Here is a 19867-nt window from a genome sequence, read left to right as displayed (position 1 = left end):
ATCTGACCGGAGTCACGCTGTGTGTGTCCGTCAGGAAACACGCTGTTTACAAGTAGTTCCAGCAAACATCCACTGATAAATTGCGATGTTAACAACCTCATGATAACCTCATATGTTTTTAACTTAGGATCATATCTGTGTTTAGTCTAGAAAAAGGTAAATGTGTGCATTTTATTATAAAGTTGTGTATATTTACAGACCGTTGCAAAAACTAAGAAGCTTATAAACATCAGGTTTAAAACTAAAAGAGCTTTGAAACACAATGAAAGATGTTTGGAGTTTTATTTGAGTTATTCATTTAAACTTTTTGTCTAAGAGATGCTGATTTGAAACCGTTGTTACATACAGTTACGGCATTTCCTGTTTCTGCCGGAGAGAGGGGAGGCCGTCCCAAAGCTTGCTGCTGTATTTACTTCCTCCATCTGACAGGAGGGAGCCTCGTTGAGCTGCGAGTGTGGCTACAGACGGAGTTCACTCCATCACGGAGGGGTAGCGTCGAGGGAGTGGTTTGGGATTGGGCCTACCTGTTAAACTTGGAAAAGGAGAAGGAAAAGCAGTAATTAAGAAGAATGGGATGGAGATCTGGCAGAAAAGGTGGGAGAAAGACCAGAAAGGCAAAGAGTATCATCAAGTGCAAAAGACAATTACAATTAATATTTATAAAGGAAGAAACAGAAGGGAGGAAATCATGATAGCTAGGCTCAGACAAAGGCCCATTCCCAAACCGCCGCCTACACCCTACCCCTCCATTTGCACGTTCACGCGGAGGGTCCGCCATATTGAGGGCTGTTCCAACGCAACGAGTGTGGAGGGGGAGTGGGCTATCAAGCCCTCAAACAGCAAGTCTGCAGCGATGCTGACTTGAGACCGGTCTCTTCCTGACCGGTCTCAACGCTGTGTGTGTTCGTCAGGAAACAAGCTGTTAACAAGTAGTTCCAGCAAACATCCACTGATAAACTGCGATGTTAACAACCTCATGATGACCTCATATGTTTTTAACTTAGGATCATACCTGTGTTTAGTCCAGAAAAAGGTAAATGTGTGCATTTTATGATAAAGTTGTGTATATTTACAGACTGTTGCAAAAACTAAGAAGCTTATAAACATCAGCTTTAAAACTAAAACACCCAATGAAAGATGTTTGGAGTTCAATCAATCAATCAATGTTTATTTATATAGCCCAATATCACAAATGTTACATTTGTCTCAGTGGACTTCACAGTTTGTACAGAATATCAGTATGACAATACGACACCCTCTGTCCTTAGACCCTCACATCGTACAAGGAAAAACTTCCGGAGAAAACCCACAAACCGAGGTTCATACTGAGATTCTGGAGCCAGTAGCGATCTCATATCTCCAGAATCTGGGACCTAACTCCATCCTCCAGGATGACAACGCTTGCCCCCACAGAGCCAGTATCATCACAGAGTACCTCCAGAATTTGGCAGTGGATAGGATGGAATGGCCTGCCGTGAGTCCAGACCTCAATTTTTAGCATTTTTGGGCCGCTACCCACACGGTTAGCTGTTGATCATTCCACAAATGAACAATCCTTACAAGTTGTACCTCGTTGTAAAGGTGACTAATCAGGCTTTCCAACGATATAAAATACAATACCAATTGGTATTATTAAAGGGGAAGAATAATCGACCGAAATAACTTTTTTTTATGTAAAGAAAAAAGTCTCAATATTTAAGATAAAGCTGTGAAACAATCTCAATAATTGGCAGCAAAAATGTAAGTTTTTTTTAGTTGGAATAAAAAGACAAATGTTGAGATAGGAGGTTCTAATATAATAAGAGAAGAGCTGGAAGTTCTAATATAATAAGAGAAGAGCTTGAATATTAAAACAAAACAAACTCTTTTGGCTCCTTCCTGTCTTTCTACTGGGTCTTTCTTGGCATTATACTGGCTATCTTCTTGCCCTGATAATTTTCAGAACCTGAGGGCTCTATACCAGGGGTACTCAAATACAAATCTTAAAGGTCCAAAATAAATGTTTCAATAAGACAAAGGTCCATTTATTACGGTCATTCAAACTTTGAAACAATTGCAATAAGATTCTTAACACGAGGTTGCAAAAACAAAAATAATCTGTCTGCAGCAGTTTTCATTGTTATTGTGTCTGTGCTTGATCCCTCAGAGTCGCAGTGTAAGAGCTGCACAGTTATGAATAAAGGCAGCTGCAATCTTTTTCATTCAGCATTCCCATTATTGCTTTATAAATGTCTTGCCCCCTTGTGTGTCCACTGAGATTCGTCAGGCCCAACACATCTTCAACAAACTCCCCCTTTGCCTCATCATAAAAACTCACAAACACCAGCAACTGAGCAATGTCAGTGGTGTCAGTGGACTCATCCACAGCTAAGGAAATGCACTGTGCATTTTTTATTCCATCATAAAGCTGATTAATCAAATCACCAGCCAGTATTTATGTTCTTCTGGTTGCTGTGGAATCTGAGAGGGGGATTTGCTTGATTTGACCTGTTATTTCCTCTTTTTGTTTGCCTTCAACATGGTCTCCATCACTTCAGTCATGCATTATTTTATACTTCAGTTATTATCCAGTGGAATACCCTTACCTACTGGCCTAGTTAAATCAAAGTGGTTACTTTTTTTTGGCTGGGCAGTGTAGTTTTACACCGTCTTATTCGACTTTCTCAGGACTTAAAACTGTTTTTTGGGGGAAGACCCCCTCAAAGAAAAAAATATATTTACACACGTAAGGTCATCATCTTAATAGTTTTGTATGCTCATCCGTGAGCAGAGCATCAAGTTGACATGTCTATTACAGCTGAATGCAGCGATTACCATTTCGTTCAGCAAAACGCCTCACAAACGTATTAAGATCAACAGCTTTAGTGCGTTTTGATTCAATGCTGAGTGAAGCCAAACTGACAGTCTCTTCTCTGTCAGTGTAGACCGCAAATACATCATTCCTTCAGTGCTTGGGTCCGAATGCTTCTCGTTTTGCGCCGTCCCGTTCAAATGCAATCGCCGCCAATTATATGTCCACGTTCGCGCCAGGACTGGGGGAGGGGTTACATGACGTGCATCTTGTGCTGCATTCACTTGCACTCGGACATTAAAGACTTTCTCTCATAAATGTCCGATGAGCGCTGTTTGCAGTCTATGGACATAGCGGATCATTTTGACTCGTTGCGTTGTGGCAATGTCTCACAGATAACATAGATAATACATATGAAAAGTATAATTTGCTCAGAGTCCAGAGACAGTTGTGGTTCGGTCCGGATCGGAGTCCGTACTTTGAGGATGCCTGCTCTATACGGACTATCTTCTGGTTCTCCTCTGGATCCATCCACCATCTCTTGTCTCTGTCCAATGACTTACACGTTTGTTACTGGACCAGGTAAAGCATACAACAGATAATTTCAGCATTATCGGAGCACAAAGTTCTTCTTCTAAACAATGAACACCCGCAACTTAGAAGAAATAAAGTTGGGTTGTATGCGTTCTAATATTGCAATGCAAACCCATGATGTAATGACAGTAATTAAGAATACTTTAGTCATTGAATGCTCATTTCAGTAGATTTAATCAAACAAAACATAAACATATTGGACATGTCCTCAAGACTGCAACCTCTTCACATTCTGTTGAAATAGTCAATTACTAGCCATATCTTACACATTGCTGTTTTGAATAATCAATATGTGGATGACAGTTGAACTGGATGATGTAACATTTATGCCATCTGCTGGAAAGATGACGTATCGCTCTGTTGGCGTAGTTTGGAAAACAACAACAGAGTGAAGCTCTCATTTTATAAACAATCTTTGAGTACAGACACCGTCCTGCACAGAGCACACAACCCAACAGCACGTTTTTGTTCTAGCATCACTTTACAAAACGTTTGCATTAAGACACTAAGACAAGCTGGTCCATTGTAAAGGTCAGTCCACCTTAAATGAGCAGCAGGTGAAAGGCAGGACACGGGAACTTGGTCCTGAGGAGATGTCACGATTATTAAACGAGAAATAGTCGAGTCAGTGGGTCAAAGAAATTAACATTTGTGATTATTAGCAAATCGGTTGCAGGTGGTTGAAATCAGGCTTAGGGAGTAACGTATTACATGTAACGGCATTAGGTCATCAGGATACAAAATAGGCAAATGTATTCCCTTACCGTTACAGAAGCAAAAACATCAGATAACGGGTACATTTATGTAAAACAGGGCTCATTAACAGGATAGCAATGATACAAAGAACAGTACATCAAATCATCCTACATCTCTAAGGAAACTTGGAGCCCTTAATCAAAAAAAAAAAGGTATGAACGTATGAATCAGAAAATCAGTATGACAAAAACATTAAACATATTGTCCACTTATGTTAATAAAGATGGAGTTTTTTAAGTCTTATATGGATGTTGTTCAACAACGTTAATCCAGTAAGGCAGATTTTTCCCATGTGTGAACCAAGCCCCCAGGAAGTGCAACGGATGCTGTGCCCAATATTTGTTGTGCACAAACAGCAGTACTGCAACTTCTGTATCAGTCCGTGACGTTACCCGGCCCAAAACAACTTCTTCCCATTAACTAACATGGGGAAACAGACGTCTGTAAATCGGCGGAAGTTTTTTAAAAAAATAAACTACCCAGTGAACTATTTGATAGCCCTTATTAGAATCATTCGGTCCTTAAAGTTGTAAAATGCACTAAAAGCCGAAACTAGATTCATTTTCTCTCTTCATTTATTCTAGTGAGCTGAGAGTGGGAGTGGGATTAAGGGGCAACTCGACTGCGCATGCTCTATGAGCGCACATACAGGTGCTTCTGCTCTGACAGCCAGGAATGACGGGTAATCTGTGACGTTTCGCTCTCTCAAAAGTTGGGCCCTTTTGCCTTCATGTGCCAATGAGCAGCCCTCATAGGAAAGAACGAGACCGCGCCGCCAACGCTGTATCCAGTTCTTATTATACATCCATGGTGTGAAATGTCATAAGACTTATTCATTGTCCTCTCCATCAACTTCTGTTTCCATGTGTTCAGATGGGTTGCTGATTGGAGGCTCTGCCTCTCTGTTATCCTCAGTTTTAATTTCATTAAGCTGTGAGGATTGACGACCAACACACGTGTGTCTTTTGAAATCACTACGCCATTTAAATCTTTTGTCACAAACATTGCAGCTGTATATTTTCTCTCCTGTGTGGAGTCTCATGTGTATCTTTAAACTTCCACTCTGTGAAAAAGCTTTCTTACAGACTGAGCAACTGTATGGTTTCTCTCCTGTGTGGATTCTTATGTGTTTCTTTAAATTTCCACTCTGTGAAAAAGCTTTCTTACAGACTGAGCAACTGTATGGTTGCTCTCCTGTGTGGATTCTCATGTGTTTTCTTAAATTTTCTCTAAATGCAAAAAATTTGGGACAGACTGAGCAGATAAAGGGTTTCTCTCCTGTGTGGTTTCTCATGTGTAGGTTTAAACGTCCACTCTGTGAAAAAGCTTTCTCACAAACTGTGCAGCTAAATGGTTTCTCTCCCGTGTGGATTCTCATGTGTAGGTTTAAACGTCCACTCTGTGAAAAAGCTTTCTCACAAACTGAGCAGCTAAACGGTTTCTCTCCTGTGTGGATTCTCATGTGTTGATTTACATCTCTTGTATTTGTAAAATATTTCATACACACGGAGCAGCCAAATTGTTTCTTTACAGCACTACAGCTTGAATCACTGACAGATTCTTCTCTATTTTTCAGTGAGTTTGAGCCTGACGCAGGTTCTTTGGTCTCCTTCAAATCAGCACTGTGTTCAGTGTGAGGTTCAGAAGAGTCTCCAGTGTCAGGTTCAGATGAGTCTCCAGTGTTGTCCTCAGTCTTGGGTTGTAAACTGCTCTCTGGATCTGAGTTCCTGGCTGGTTCTGGTCCTCGACAGTCATCTCCATCAGCTTCTGTTTCTATGTGTTCAGTTTGTCTTTGATGAGGCTGTGAGGACTGAGGTTTCTCTTTATCATCTTCACTCTTCACAGGGTCAGGAGTGAAAGTGGACTTGGTGATATCAGCCTCCTCCAGCTCCTGAAGCTGCTCTCCCTCCTGACTGATCCTGAGTTCCTCCTGTTCCTGCTTAATGTGTGGGGTGGCCAGACTGGTGCTCCACTCCTGCTGGTCGGGGAGGACCTCTTCTTTAACCACCACCAGCAGCTGGACGTCTGCAGGAAAGAGGAAACACAGTAAAACAAACCGTTAAGTGTTAGCAAAAAATCTAATCACCATTACAATGGGAGACATTTTGCAGCCCTAATTAATACCTTTGTTTTTATACTTTCATATTATCTTTCTTAGTCCCACCTATTGTGTATTTGTGTTGGATCAATTCACCTTCTGTAGCCCATCCCCTTTCCACTTCCAGTTTAGCACTAGCTGCAATATAAACAAGGAATTGTATTTGGCATCGTTCACAGATACACTACGCCTATCGAATGAAAATACTCCGTTACAAATGAAAATGTTGCATTCAAACCTTATTTAAGTAAAAGTATGCAAGTATTAACAGAAAAATGTACAGCACCTTATGTAAAAGTAATGATACTGCAATAACATTTTCACGGGGGCAAAACGCAACATCTTGCAAGAAACAGCGTCTGAGGGCTTCTTAACATTAAAAAAGATCCCATGTCATGCTTTTCTGATTATTACACATCCCCTTGTGTGTTATGTAGCTTTTTATCAGTCACAAACCCTCAAAGTACACCCTGCAGCGAGTGCAACTCTAACACAGAAAAGGCCTGTCTATGCTGCCCCAGAACGCCTCGTTGGAGACTTCGCTTTTTCTTCCTGGTACCAAGTGACGTAACGACGACCCAAATGGACCAATCCGGAGCCGTTACGTTAAGTCCGCGGATTGGTCTAGATTGACCAGCCTGAGACGGCGGAACGCGGCAAGGCTCTGAGTCTGTGTGTGAGCAGCAGCGAGCCTTCGCAACATCCCGCCAACATGGCACCCAGACCCCACGCAGCATTCTCATCTGTTTGTCATTACTGTTGTCAGTTTCTGGTTGCTAACAAACAGCATTGTAATAATCACTGATGTTCCGCTGTAACGGTGGTGGACTCATCAGAACAGAGTGGGCGAGCTGACCAATCAGAGCACAGTGGGCTCACAGGGAGGGGAGGGGGCAGGAGCTCCAACAAGCTGTTTAGGACAGAGTGAATACACATACTATACAGAGATGCTGTATGAGAAACCAGTATGAGAAATTGCACAATGTAAATATTTTCTAGTAGACCTCAACAATGGAATTATGATCAGTAGAAATGGCTATGACATGGGACCTTTAACAAGCTATGAATGTGTCATACCCACTTAACAGGAAGAAACTCAGCTATCAGACAATATTAACATTTTTAACTAAATGAAACACAAGGGTAATAAAGACTCTGAATTAGCCCTGTGCGAAAAAATGCTAACACACTTAGCATTGATCTCACGGTAAAATACCCTTATTACTTATCAGATCTGCACAAACAAGATATCAGCAAGCAAGCTGAGATTCCATAGATTATAGAAATATAAGTATCATCAGTGAACGATCAAAACTCGCGCCAGGGGAAGCAAACCCAGACATCACACCACGTAGCTTTATGGAGCAAACACGGGAAATACGTCTTTTTCTATTGGCTCCAACGGTTAAAATGAGGTGTCAATCATCAAAATAGACCGAGGGGGGCCGGAGATATGGAAAATCCACCCAAATGACCCCAGAAGTGAGGTCTCTCTGAAAAAGGTAAAATGTCACTGTCCTTTTCCATCAATCTTGATACATGGTACTTATTAAATGTTATAGTTTGGATTCCTAAAGCTTTTAGTCCCCGATCCCATCATTCAAGGGGGTTTTCACTATAAGTAATGTTTTTCTTTTGGACGGACACATCTGAATTTACTTTCAAATGAAAAAAATATATATATCTATTCTGACTTTTCTAAATCCAACTCACAGGTTTATCACTGCTTTGAGAAAAAAATTAATTAATTTACCCCTTTTAGTGAAGTTAAAGTCATTTGTTCTGGGAATGTCATTTTCGACCCTGAGGCCTGAAAAACAGGCTTGGGGCTTAACAGGTTAAAAAGTATTAAAGTAATGTACAGTATGAGTTTATATCCAAAAATGACTAGACAGAATCACATCGCACTGTGCTACTCCCATAGACAATATATTCACAAATGACAGAAAACAATGCAGTAAGTGGACTCTTAATAAATGATATAAGTGACCACCTACCAGTATTTGCAGTTTATGACAGAAACTACAGTAATAATATGCTGGACAATGCTATTCAATACAGACGAGTTAGATCAGAGGAAACAATGAACGCTTTAAAAAATGCCTTACTGGCACAAAGATGGGATGATTTATACAAAGAAAACAATATTGACAGTGCATATGATCAATTCCTGAGAATTGTTTTATCATTATATAATACATACTGCCCAATTGTCAAATGAAATATGTCCATGGATCACAAGGGGTTTACAAAATGCCTGTAAAAAGAAATTCATTGTATAGAGATGTCATGCAAAATAAAACAAAAGAGACAGAGATTAGATATAAAAAATATAAAAACAAATTAACAATTATAATAAGGACCTGCAAAAGTGAATACTATCGGAAAATACTAGACAAAAATAAAAACAACATTAAAGGAATATGGAGCATACTGAATAGTATTATAAAAAATGGGTCTAGAAAAAGGAGTTATCCTACATACTTCATTGACAAGGATAAGGAAGAGGAAAATAGGGATGTTGTATCCAACAGTTTCAATGATTTATTTGTAAATGTTGGACCTGAATTAGCAGGCAAAATCCCTGATGGAGGAACATCAGAAAAAAAGCTGGAAAACGTAATAAAACTTCATCCTTTCTCAATGTTCCTCACAGCAGTGCATGAAAGGGAAGTAGTTGATATTGTAACGAAATGTAAAAACAAAAAATCTACCGATTGTGATGACATTGACATGACTGTATTAAAAAAGGTTATAGATGTTATTTCAAAACCATTCTCACACATATGTAACTTATCATTCCAAACTGGTGCATTTCCTAACAAAATGAAAATAGCAAAAGTCATACCTTTGTTCAAAGCTGGGAACAAACATCACTTCGCAAACTACAGACCGGTCTCACTTCTACCACAATTCTTGAAAAGCTTTTCAATAACAGACAGGACAATTTCATAGAAAAACACAAACTTCTCACCGAAAGTCAATATGGATTCAGAGCCAATAGATCAACATCGATGGCTTTAATAGACTCACTTGAAGAAATTACTTGCTCAATTGACCAAAAGAAACATGCCATTGGAATATTCATTGACCTAAAAAAAGCATTTCACACAATTAATCATGACATATTAATAAAGAAACTGGAACGTTATGGAATCAGGGGTGTAGTTTTGAGTTATTTAACCAACAGGCAACAGTTTGTGAAGCTGGGAGAGTGTTGTTCTTCATATTTGGACATTACATGTGGTGTCCCCCAGGGGTCAGTATTGGGGCCGAAACTATTTATTATGTATATTAATGAAATATGCAATGTATCGACATTACTCAAATTTGTTTTGCTTGCTGATGACACTAATATATTTTGTTCTGGGGACAATGTACAGCTACTATTGGAAGAGATCACAGCTGAAATATGCAAACTAAAGTTATGGCTAAACAGTAATAAGTTATCATTAAACTTGAATAAAACAACATCACACACAATTTTCTCATGAATTTCACATTTGGGTGACCCACCTCACCTGGAGTTCACACACACACACACACACACACACACACACACACACACACACACACACACACACACACACACACACACACACACACACACACACACACACACACACACACACACACACACACACACACACACACACACACACACACACACACACACACACACACACACACACACACACACACACACACACACACACACACACACACACACACACACACACACACACACACACACACACACACACACACACACAATGTTGACTGCTTAACCTGCATTTCAGGTCTCAGGCTCGAAAATGACATTCCCAGAACAAATGACCATATCTTCCCTTCTAAAAGGGTTACATTAATAATCTTTTTTCTCAAAGTAATGATAACCCTGTGAGTTGGATGTAGAGAAGTCAGAATCAATATAGATGTTTTTTATTTTAAAGAAAATTCAGATTGAACATAGTAAAAAAACTGTAAATGATAGTGTCCGTCCAAACATTATTTTTACTTATAGTGAAAACTACACTTGGATGATGGTAAGGTAGATTAAAAGCTTTAGGAATCCAAAGTACAACATATAATAAGTACCCTGTATCAAGATTGATGCAAAACAAGTGACATTTGACCTTTTTAGAGAGGTTTAGCAAAAAAAACTCCACCTCTGAGGTGATTTGGGCGGAACTGGGGGTTTTACCGTCTGAAACCCATTGGTCGATTTTGGTGATTGCCATCTCTTTCTGACCGTTAGAGCCAATATAATCGAAGGGGAATCTCCCCACTCACACACACATGGTAAAACAAAAAGGTGGGGGCTTCATGGACGCAGTTTTGCATGAGAGTGAAGATATAGAGCTATAGCTCTAGCTCTGACACCTGGAAACCGAAAAGCAGGTTTATTGCTCATGGATTATCAGAAATCATTTCAAAGGGACACAAACACATTGGATTAACCTACAGTATTAACTTCAGCAGCGTTTTTATCTTTTTAATGCTATTGAAGACCACTTTTGACCAGACTACGACACAGGTGAGCCATGTTAGCGTTTTTAGCTACCTAGCGCCATATGTTTTGATGTCTGTTCTTGTTATTACCTCCGCAAGTTCGTATAATTGAGTGATAATGAGGGTACCTTTCGATTCTGTGTCACCTCACGATGTGAAAAGATGTGTTGGATGTGCACCAAAGATAAATAAGGTTTTGTGAGTGAATTTCGGTTCAGTCATCTGTTAGCATTTTTCGCTCGTTGCTAATTCAGAGGCTCAGTGTTAGCATTGTGGGTTTTTTTTTGAAAAAAAAATTAAAATGATCAGTTCGATGAGTTTCTTCCCGTTACATGAACATGCCCTCAGACACTGTTTCCTGCAAGATTTTGCAGCAGTACCTGGCTTAACAGGTTAAAAGCACAAGGAATTTGCTTTGGCTGTCTAACGAGAAGACATCTAAGCAAAGACTGTCAGAAAAGAATGGAATGTGAAGTTTGTTCAAGTTTGTTTTCTACAAGAAAAAGATTGAACAAAAAGACAACTCTGATAATTACACCCAAGCAGCTTCTGTAAGTAGCAGAGGTGTGGACTCGAGTCACATGACTTGGACTCGAATCAGACTCAAGTCACCAATTTGATGAATTTGGACTTGACTTGACAAAATCACAAAATACGTGCGACTCGACTTGGACACCAATGACTCGGGACTTGACTTGGACTTGAGCCCTCTGACTTGGGGTGACTTGATACTTTAATTCAGGGGTCTCCAACACGCCTATCGCGAGCTGCCGGGAGAAGAGCAGACTCCCGTCGGGGAGAGCAGAATCTTCAGCTGGTCCTACTCTTGCTGCTGAAAATCCATGCAGGGAGGGGCGGGACTTTATTTTGTTGGGCCACCATGCAGGAAAGTCACAAGTCGTGCCTTTGCAGCATACCTGTATGTAGGGCTGGGCGATTTTTTTTTTTCTAACTAATGGACAATTTTCGATTTAAACCTCGATTTTTTCTGTTTTTTTCTAAACAAACCAGACCAAGGCAAAATTTCAATACATATTTTCTTTAATAACACAATAAAAATAAATGAGATTACCAAGTAGTCTAGGCCTATGTGAACAAATCAGTTGTTCAAGAATAAAAATAAATAAAATAAAAACAGAACCACGGCACTTGGCTGTCATTAATGTGCAAAGATTTTTTTTAAATCAAACTGACAAAAAAATCTCTTGTAGGCCATCCCTGAAAAAACTTGTAAAATGAAATACAACAAATAATAAATAATGATAATGAAATGAATAATAAAAAAATACCCTCAAACAAAATAACATCCCTTTAACTTTCTAGGAAGTTGTCTTTCTACAGACCTTACACAGAACAGTTGTTTGTTCTATGTATGACCGCTTGTACCCGAACCACTTCCATACAACTGAAGTAGCACCTTTTTTAGGAATGAGTTCTTCATCTGTGGACATTTTTATGGTACATCTGTCGGTGAAGCGGTGAATGTGATTGTAGTTCTTCCCGATCTGCAGCTCTGCACATGCGCACAGTGTTATAAATTAAAATCAATGTTTTTGATGGCCTAAAGTACCTTAAACCTACCGTCAGTTTAAATGCTGTTTTATACTGAAAAACCAGAAGTTCTCGTGCGCAGTTGTTAAGCTTTTATTCTGAAAATCCTTAATCTCCGGTTAGCATTTAGCATGTGGCTAATATACCATTTACTATAGAGGTGAATTTAGTAGCGATATGACACGGAGTGTTGCACACCGAAACCTACTGATTTCAACACTACAACTACTGTATAGACGTCGAGATATTATTATTACTGAATATTAAATGAAGGTACAGTTTATTTGAATATGTTTGTTTACAGACGTGGGTAGCATGAGACAACATCCGGAACAACCAGAAATGAAACCAGCCGTGAAGTTTTTCCTGTCTTGAGTATTGATTACAGCGTTCAAAACCATATTAAATGAAAAGTCATGAAAGAGATAAGGAGGAGAAAAGGCGTGTTTAGTTATATATGTAATGTACAATGTCTGAGTCCTCTGTTATGCTCAACAACGAACACAGCATAACAACAGCAGATCGGGCAGAGCTGCAGATCGGGGAGTCACAGGCAATGTGGCTGAGTTTTGTGCGCGTTCTGGAAAGTGAGAGAGTAAGCTACTACGGAGTCCCTTAAAGCAAAACAAATCTGCGGAGTCTAGAAATGTTTTAAAATCGCGATTTTTCGGTTCAGCCATTTCACAAACCGTAGGAAAGTAAAAATGCAAATTAATCGTGAAAACCGAAAAAATCGTCCAGCCCTACCTGTATGCCCCACCTGTGTTGCTCTGTACTACTGTATTTCAGTTCACATTATTTACAATTTGTTTAGTTCATTACCTTTTTTTCTCAAAAGAACCGATAAGAGTATCGTTAAAGGACCAGATCGATAAAAGTAGTGGTACCGTTAAAACCTTAACGATACCCATCCGTAATAACAAAAAAATAAAACGTTAATGCCCTAGAAGTGGCAACTTGCTTTGGTTTGACATTTGATTACATGAAAGTTTTTTGAGATTTACAAGAAATATTTGAAATGCTACTCTGTAAAGGAAATAGGCCTACTACTGTTAAAAATAACCTTATTTGTTTAAAATAAACATAAGCAATGCACTACTTTTGAATTCATTATTGAATTGTGTGCATAACAATGCAATTAATCACAGAAAATCATTTGATTAAATTATGATTAAAATGTTTAATCGTTGCTCAGCAATAATAAACAGTCAGAAGTGTAAGCAAATAGTTTAAAGCAGGGCTGTCCAAACTGTTTTCACCTTGGGCCACATAGAGAAAAATATACGAAGGGCTGGGCCACTCATTGTGGTGAGGTATATCGCCTCATCAGTTAAGTTATAAGTTAGCAACATGTAAATTAGGCTCGATACATGAATATGCTTTAAGAAAAAAACCGCCTACATCACAGCTCTCTATAGGGTTTCATTTATCTTGTTGGCAGCTCATCCCTTAACACAGAAGTGTCAGAGGTTATAATAAGATGAAATATGAAGGGTCTATTTCAAGCTTGTTATGGAAATAAGTTATTAGGCTTTTTTGTATACATTTGTTAGAAAATGTTATCAACATGAATTTGATTGAATTTATTTGAAATGTGGGCTTATTAACACATGAATACTACTGTGTAATATATCTGTACATATATATATTTACGAAGTACAATATAAGAAAAGCACAATTTTCATTTGTGGGCCATAATTCATTATACTTTCTGAATTAGCTGAGGGCCAATTCAAAATGGCCAGCGAGCCGCATTGACACCTGCTTTAAAGTGTTAATTAAGAGTAGGAACAGACCTGCTCTTTGTATCCGAAGCTGAGGCAGTAAAACAGCGTCCAGTAGTTGCTGGAGTCTCTCGTTCTCCTCTTTGGAAAGAGACAGCTCCTCCTCGTGCTCTGCTATCGTTTGTTCAAACAGAGCAAATATATCTTCAACAGCAGCAGTGAGTCGCTGCTTCTTCAACGACAGCATCATTTGGACTTTACTCATGTTTACTAGATCACCTTTTCCTGCAGACTCCGTTAAACACAGCGTTTCTCTCTCCATCAAACTCTCAATCTGACTAGTGTTGCTAACGTGTGTCCAGCTAGCATGTAAGCTAGCTCCTATAGTCCGAGGTAAATGCTCCAGAAAAAAGAGCACAGAGTCCATTCAGTGATTTATCCAGACACACAGATGATGGGTCAGTAGTGCTGGAGCTCACACGCACTTTATCGGGAACACAGAGAGAGAGAACCGTAGCGACAAGACACCTCCTCGATCCAGGTTCTTCTTCTTCTTCTTCTTCTTCTTCTTCTTCTTCTCTCAGTTTTTGGCGGATTGCAAACAACTTTAAGATGGATACCGCCACCTACTGTACAATAGTGTATATCAGCATATCATCCTATCACCACTTGTGGAATTATACCACTGTATTTACGTTGTTTTAAATTCTTCCAATCAATCCTGTTTCACTCAAATACTTAATAATGGCCTCCCTGGTAGCACTTACCCCCTCACCTTGTGTTCCCAGTGTCCCCATCAGGCTCCACTCCCTTCCTGCCTCTCTGAACCTGTCTCTTATGTGTTCCCTCTCTGTGTTGCAGTGTAATATGATGTGTTCCACATTTTCTTTCACTCAGTACCCCCTGCATTCTTCAACTTCGCTTTTTCCCATTATAAACATTGTGTCGTTTAATCCTGCATGATCCAGTCTGAGTCTAGTGATGATGATCTCCTCCCGTCTATTCCTTTCTGTATGTTATGACTGATCTCTGTAACTTGTGGCATCTCCTCCCTTTCTGATCTTCCTCCCACCTTTTCTGCCATATTTCCATACACTTCTTCTTGATTATTGCTTTTACTTCTCCTTTCCCAAGTGAAACTGCTATTGCTATTTCCTTAAGTAACGCCTCTTTTGCTAACTTATCAGCATGCTCATTCCCTTTAATCCCCTCATGTGCAGGCCCCCAGCATAACTGCACATCTATGCCCCTCCTCTGAAGTCTCAGTAAGCAATGGTTAAGTTAAATGATTGCATCTTCTCTAACAGTTATAGTCGAGTGTATGCTTTCCAAAGCAGATAGTGAGTCTGTGCATATCAGCACCCTATCTAACCTCTTCAACCCATTGTAGCCCAATAATTGCTGCGAGTATTTCTGCTGTATAAACTGATAAGTTATTTGACACTCGTTTTGAGATTGATATTTTGAATTCTGGGATATTCACGCATTCTTGCTTCTTAGATCCATCTGTGTAAATGTGGAGGTAATTGTAATATTTTTCATTCAGGTACATACTCGTTTTAACTCCCACTTCATTTATTTGCCACTCTTTTTTCTTTCTATGATTCTCACATCTCTGTTAGTTTCTAGGGAAAGCTATGGGGGAACACGGTTAAATGGGCTTGCTTTGGCAAACGTGATGGTCTCCACTCCATATGCCCTCGTTCTCTCCTTTCTCGTCCAGCCAAACCCACGCCTCTGGAACTTTGTATATTCCCAGCAATCCTGCAGTATTCTGTTTGTGATATTTCCCTCTCCACTTCCTTGTACCCTGACCCAGTATGAAAGAGCAAGTTTCTCTCTTCTGATCTCCAGAAGTGTCTCTCCTGCTTCTATCAGAACTGCATTAACAGGGGATGACTTTATCGCTCCAATACACAGCCGCAATGCTTTATATTGTAGTCTATCATTTTGTAGCCTTTGTTTAAGTTTTAGCTGCTGCTCCATACACTATACAACCATAGTCTATTGTGGACCTCATAATTGATCTGTATTTGTCTATTAATGCTTGTTTGTCTGCGCCCCAGCATCCAGCTACAGCTCGTAATGGCTAAATGGGCTTCCTTTAAGAGCTGGGAACTTTACTTCCGGTGCGGTTTGAGGACGTCAAAATTTAAGCGAGAAGGATTTCTTCTTTTCGGTTTTAAGAACGATTGGCATCCGGACGTTGCCTTACCACCTACTACTGGATAAATAATAAAACCACTCTTTCCAAAAAAAACTATTATCACTAACAGAAAATACTCATATAGAGAAAATAAATAAACATCATTAAGCTAAACAGGTCGCAGGCACACAAATCAAATATCTGTCTAGGAATTACAAAAGTTTGGCATATCTGAAGCTAATGTGCTTGCAGGGTTCGTGCTGTTCGGAGTTTGCATCCTCATGGTTGATTGACTTATTGTAAGCTGCAGAGGTGGAATAAGTACTCAGATCTTGTACTTCAGTAAAAGTAGAAGTACTCAGATCTTGTACTTGAGTAAAAGTAGAAGTACTCACAACTTGTACTTGAGTAAAAGTAGAAGTACCAGAGTGTAGGAATACTCTGTTACCCCACATGGAAGGAATATATATGAACCTATATATTTTTTATATATGTCACATATGTTTAACATATATGTGACATATCTGAAATTGGACCCCTACATATATGTCTCTGAACATATATGTACATATATATATCTATATATGCACACATATATATGTACATATATGGGTGCAGTGTATATGCACATATAGGTTGCACATATATGCACATATAGGTTTCACATATATGGACATATATGTAAAACATATATGTGCATATAAGTTTCACATATATGTGCATATATGTTTATTTACACCTATGTTCAAGGTTTATACATAGCCTACCTACATAAAAAAATACAACACACAAAATGTATAAGTCATTAACATACATTTATTGTCAATAAATGTCAATTATTTAGTCTGCTTTTGGCGAGCCCTGAGCTCTGTCAGCTTGTTGTTGATGGCTGAACCCAGCTGGCCCTTCGTTGTGTGTGGCCACTTCTTCATTGTTGCCTCTACAGAGAAAAGAAAAGGACATAATGAGATGACAGTGTAAAAATGCTCCAAGTCTTCTACAGACTCCAAGCATTCCACTCCAAAGTGTTGCCAAACCACCTGGTGTAGTGTACCCTGTGAGTTTATTGGCCCAAAGCCTTTATTCAAACAGATGATCTATTTTATTAGTCATTTGTTTCATATATCATTACTATTATTTTTGAATTATCTGAAAAGTCAGTGCATTTCCCAAATATGTCTAAGAAGCTGCTAAGTTTACAATTATTAGTTAGAATTAGGTAAAGTTTGGCTTTTCAAAATACTGTTTAAAAAAAAATGACATCACATGAACTTCACTTGTATACAAACAACAGAGATCATCAGCACAGGTTGTTCACCAGAAGAGCAATAAGATATGCATTGCAATCAAGAACATTAATTAAAGACATGATATTGTCACAATCTTAAGGAGAACCCAAATGCAGCACTCGAGAAACCAAGGAGAATTGGTAATATCCTTTATTGGAGATTCCACTGGATCGGAGGAATACCAACCGGGCAGTATAACGCACCGGAGGACAGCGGGCAGAAGGTGAGTCAGGGACAGGCAGAGGGTCAGGGAGTAAGCGAGGCGGTCAGCGTGGATACAGGCAGGGTCGGATAACAGGCCAGGCAGGATAGTCGAGGGACAGGCAGGATCAGGGAACAGGCAGAGCAGGCAGGTCGGGGACAGGCAGGGTCGGAACCGGGTAGGAAATCTAGTTTTGAACGCGGGAGAGACAAGCATGAGGCAAAGTACAATCTGGCAAAGAGTGTGTGTCAGGTGCGAGTTTAAATACTGGCAGAAGCTAATGGGTGCAGAAGAGAAAGAGAGTGAGTTAACGAGTGGGTGTGGAAAACAGGTGAGACAGGTGAATGGAAAACTACTGGTGAATGATGGAGCAGACTATGACAGAACCCCCCCCTTAATGGACGGCTCCTGACGTCCCTAAATGCTAATCTACAGATGAAGGTGGGAGGTGGGATTAGTACTCATCTGAAAAAGTTCTTTCCGCCTCCCTCTCCTGCCCCCTGTGGGAATCTGCATCTTCATCAGAAGCCTGCCCCTCGCTGTCCTCCTCTGACGAGCTGACGGTAAGAGGAGAGACTCTCCCTGTGTCTCTGCCCGTCAACGTGACGGTCTTAGACGGTTGCTCGGGATTACGCCGATGGAACTCCCTGATGAGCCGGGGGTCCAACACATGACGAGCTGGAACCCAACACCTCTCCTCAGGGCCGTAACCCTTCCAGTCCACCAGGTACTGGACTCCTCTTCCTCTGCGACGGGAACGAAGAAGTCGTCGGAGAGTGTACGTAGGCCCGCCGTCAATAATCTGGGGGGGTGGTGGGGGAGGGATCGCAGGAACCAAGGCACTCTCTCGGACAGGTTTTATCCTGGAAACGTGGAAGGTGGGATGGATCCGCAGAGTCCGAGGCAGTCTTAGCCTTACTGCTGCAGGATTGATTATTCTGACAATCTCAAACGGTCCAATGAATTTAGGTGCAAGTTTCTTTGAATCCACCCGTAAAGGAATATCCCGGGAGGAAAGTCATACCTTTTGGCCCACCTGGTAGACAGGTGCTTCAGAACGTCGGCGGTTGGCAGAGGAGGCGTACCGGTTGGCCGAACAGACGAGAGTTCTCCGGGCTTGATTCCAGGTCTGTCGACAACGACGGATGAAAGCCTGGACGGACGGACAGGTAACCTCCCTCTCCAGGGCCGGAAACAGAGGGGGTTGAAGCGCGTAAGCACACTGAAATGGGGACAGCTTGGTGGCCGAACTGACCAGAGTGTTGTGGGCGTACTCGACCCAGAGCAGCTGTTTAGCCCAGGCCGCTGGGTTCTTGGAGGCTATACATCGTAAGGTTGTCTCCATCTCCTGGTTCTTTCTTTCTGTCTGACCGTTGGACTGCGGATGGAAACCGGATGACAGACTGACCGTGGCCCCAAGGAGCGTGCAGAATTCCCTCCAGAACACCGAGGTAAATTGAGGACCACGATCGGAAACCACATCAGTAGGCAGCCCATGGAGCCGGAACACATGGAGCAGGACCAGCTCTGCCGTCTCTTTAGCTGAGGGGAGCTTGGGTATCGGCACAAAATGAGCCATCTTACTGAATCGGTCTACCACCGTCAAGATGGCAGTGTGTCCGTTGGACGGTGGCAGACCAGTAACAAAGTCCAAAGAAATGTGAGACCAGGGGCGATGAGGGATAGGCAGAGGTCGTAGGAGACCAGCAGGAGCTTGGTGAGAAGACTTGTTCTGATTGCAAACGGGGCAGGCATTAACAAATTCCCTGGTGTCCTCCTTAAGTGTTGCCCACCAGAAGCTTTACTGGACTACCTCCCATGTGCGTTGGATCCCAGGATGGCAGGTGAGTCTGGAGTTATGAGCCAACTGGAGAACATCAGACCTCAACGTCTGCGGAACGAACAGGCGGTTCGGAGGACAGGCACTGGGTCCCGGCTGGTCCTGCTGGGCAGCCTTGACCCTCTCCTCCACCTCCCAGATGAGGGCGGCGACGAGCTGAGAAGTCGGAAGGATGGTGTCCAAGCCCCTGGGAATGTTACCTCCCTCTCCAAACTGACGAGAAAGAGCGTCAGCCTTAATGTTCCGAGAACCAGGGCGGTAGGAGAGGGAGAAATTGAACCGAGTGAAGAAAAGGGCCCATCTAGCCTGTCGGGAATTCAGTCTGCGGGCCGACCGGATGTACTCCAAATTCTTGTGGTCGGTC

At 41.0% G+C, this 19867-nt stretch overlaps 1 protein-coding gene across 1 annotated transcript; it reads right to left on the bottom strand.

The window, feature by feature from the left end:
* Nucleotides 1-3597: 3597 nt before the first annotated feature.
* On the bottom strand, nt 3598-14568 carry LOC117452258 (zinc finger protein ZFP2-like). The gene is made up of 2 exons (XM_034090767.2): nt 14099-14568; nt 3598-6166 (listed from the first exon to the last, which is right to left on the bottom strand). Exons 1-2 carry the CDS (start codon nt 14451-14453, stop codon nt 4971-4973), a joined length of 1551 nt encoding a protein of 516 aa, XP_033946658.2. The 5' UTR covers nt 14454-14568; the 3' UTR covers nt 3598-4970.
* Nucleotides 14569-19867: the final 5299 nt, after the last annotated feature.

The sequence above is a fragment of the Pseudochaenichthys georgianus genome, chromosome 9 (assembly GCF_902827115.2).
Source record: "Pseudochaenichthys georgianus chromosome 9, fPseGeo1.2, whole genome shotgun sequence".
Classification (NCBI taxonomy): domain Eukaryota; kingdom Metazoa; phylum Chordata; class Actinopteri; order Perciformes; family Channichthyidae; genus Pseudochaenichthys; species Pseudochaenichthys georgianus.
Note: the sequence above shows the minus strand (reverse complement) of the source record. Positions and strands in the feature narration are given on the sequence as shown.

Bases quoted from the DNA above. Each gene is read 5' to 3' on its own strand.
- LOC117452258 (XM_034090767.2), bottom strand. From the start codon at position 14,453: ATGGACTCTGTGCTCTTTTTTCTGGAGCATTTACCTCGGACTATAGGA. The intron at 6,167-14,098 runs GTCTGTTCCTAC...TCTTTCCTGCAG, and splicing joins GCTTCGGATACAAAGAGCAG to ACGTCCAGCTGCTGGTGGTG.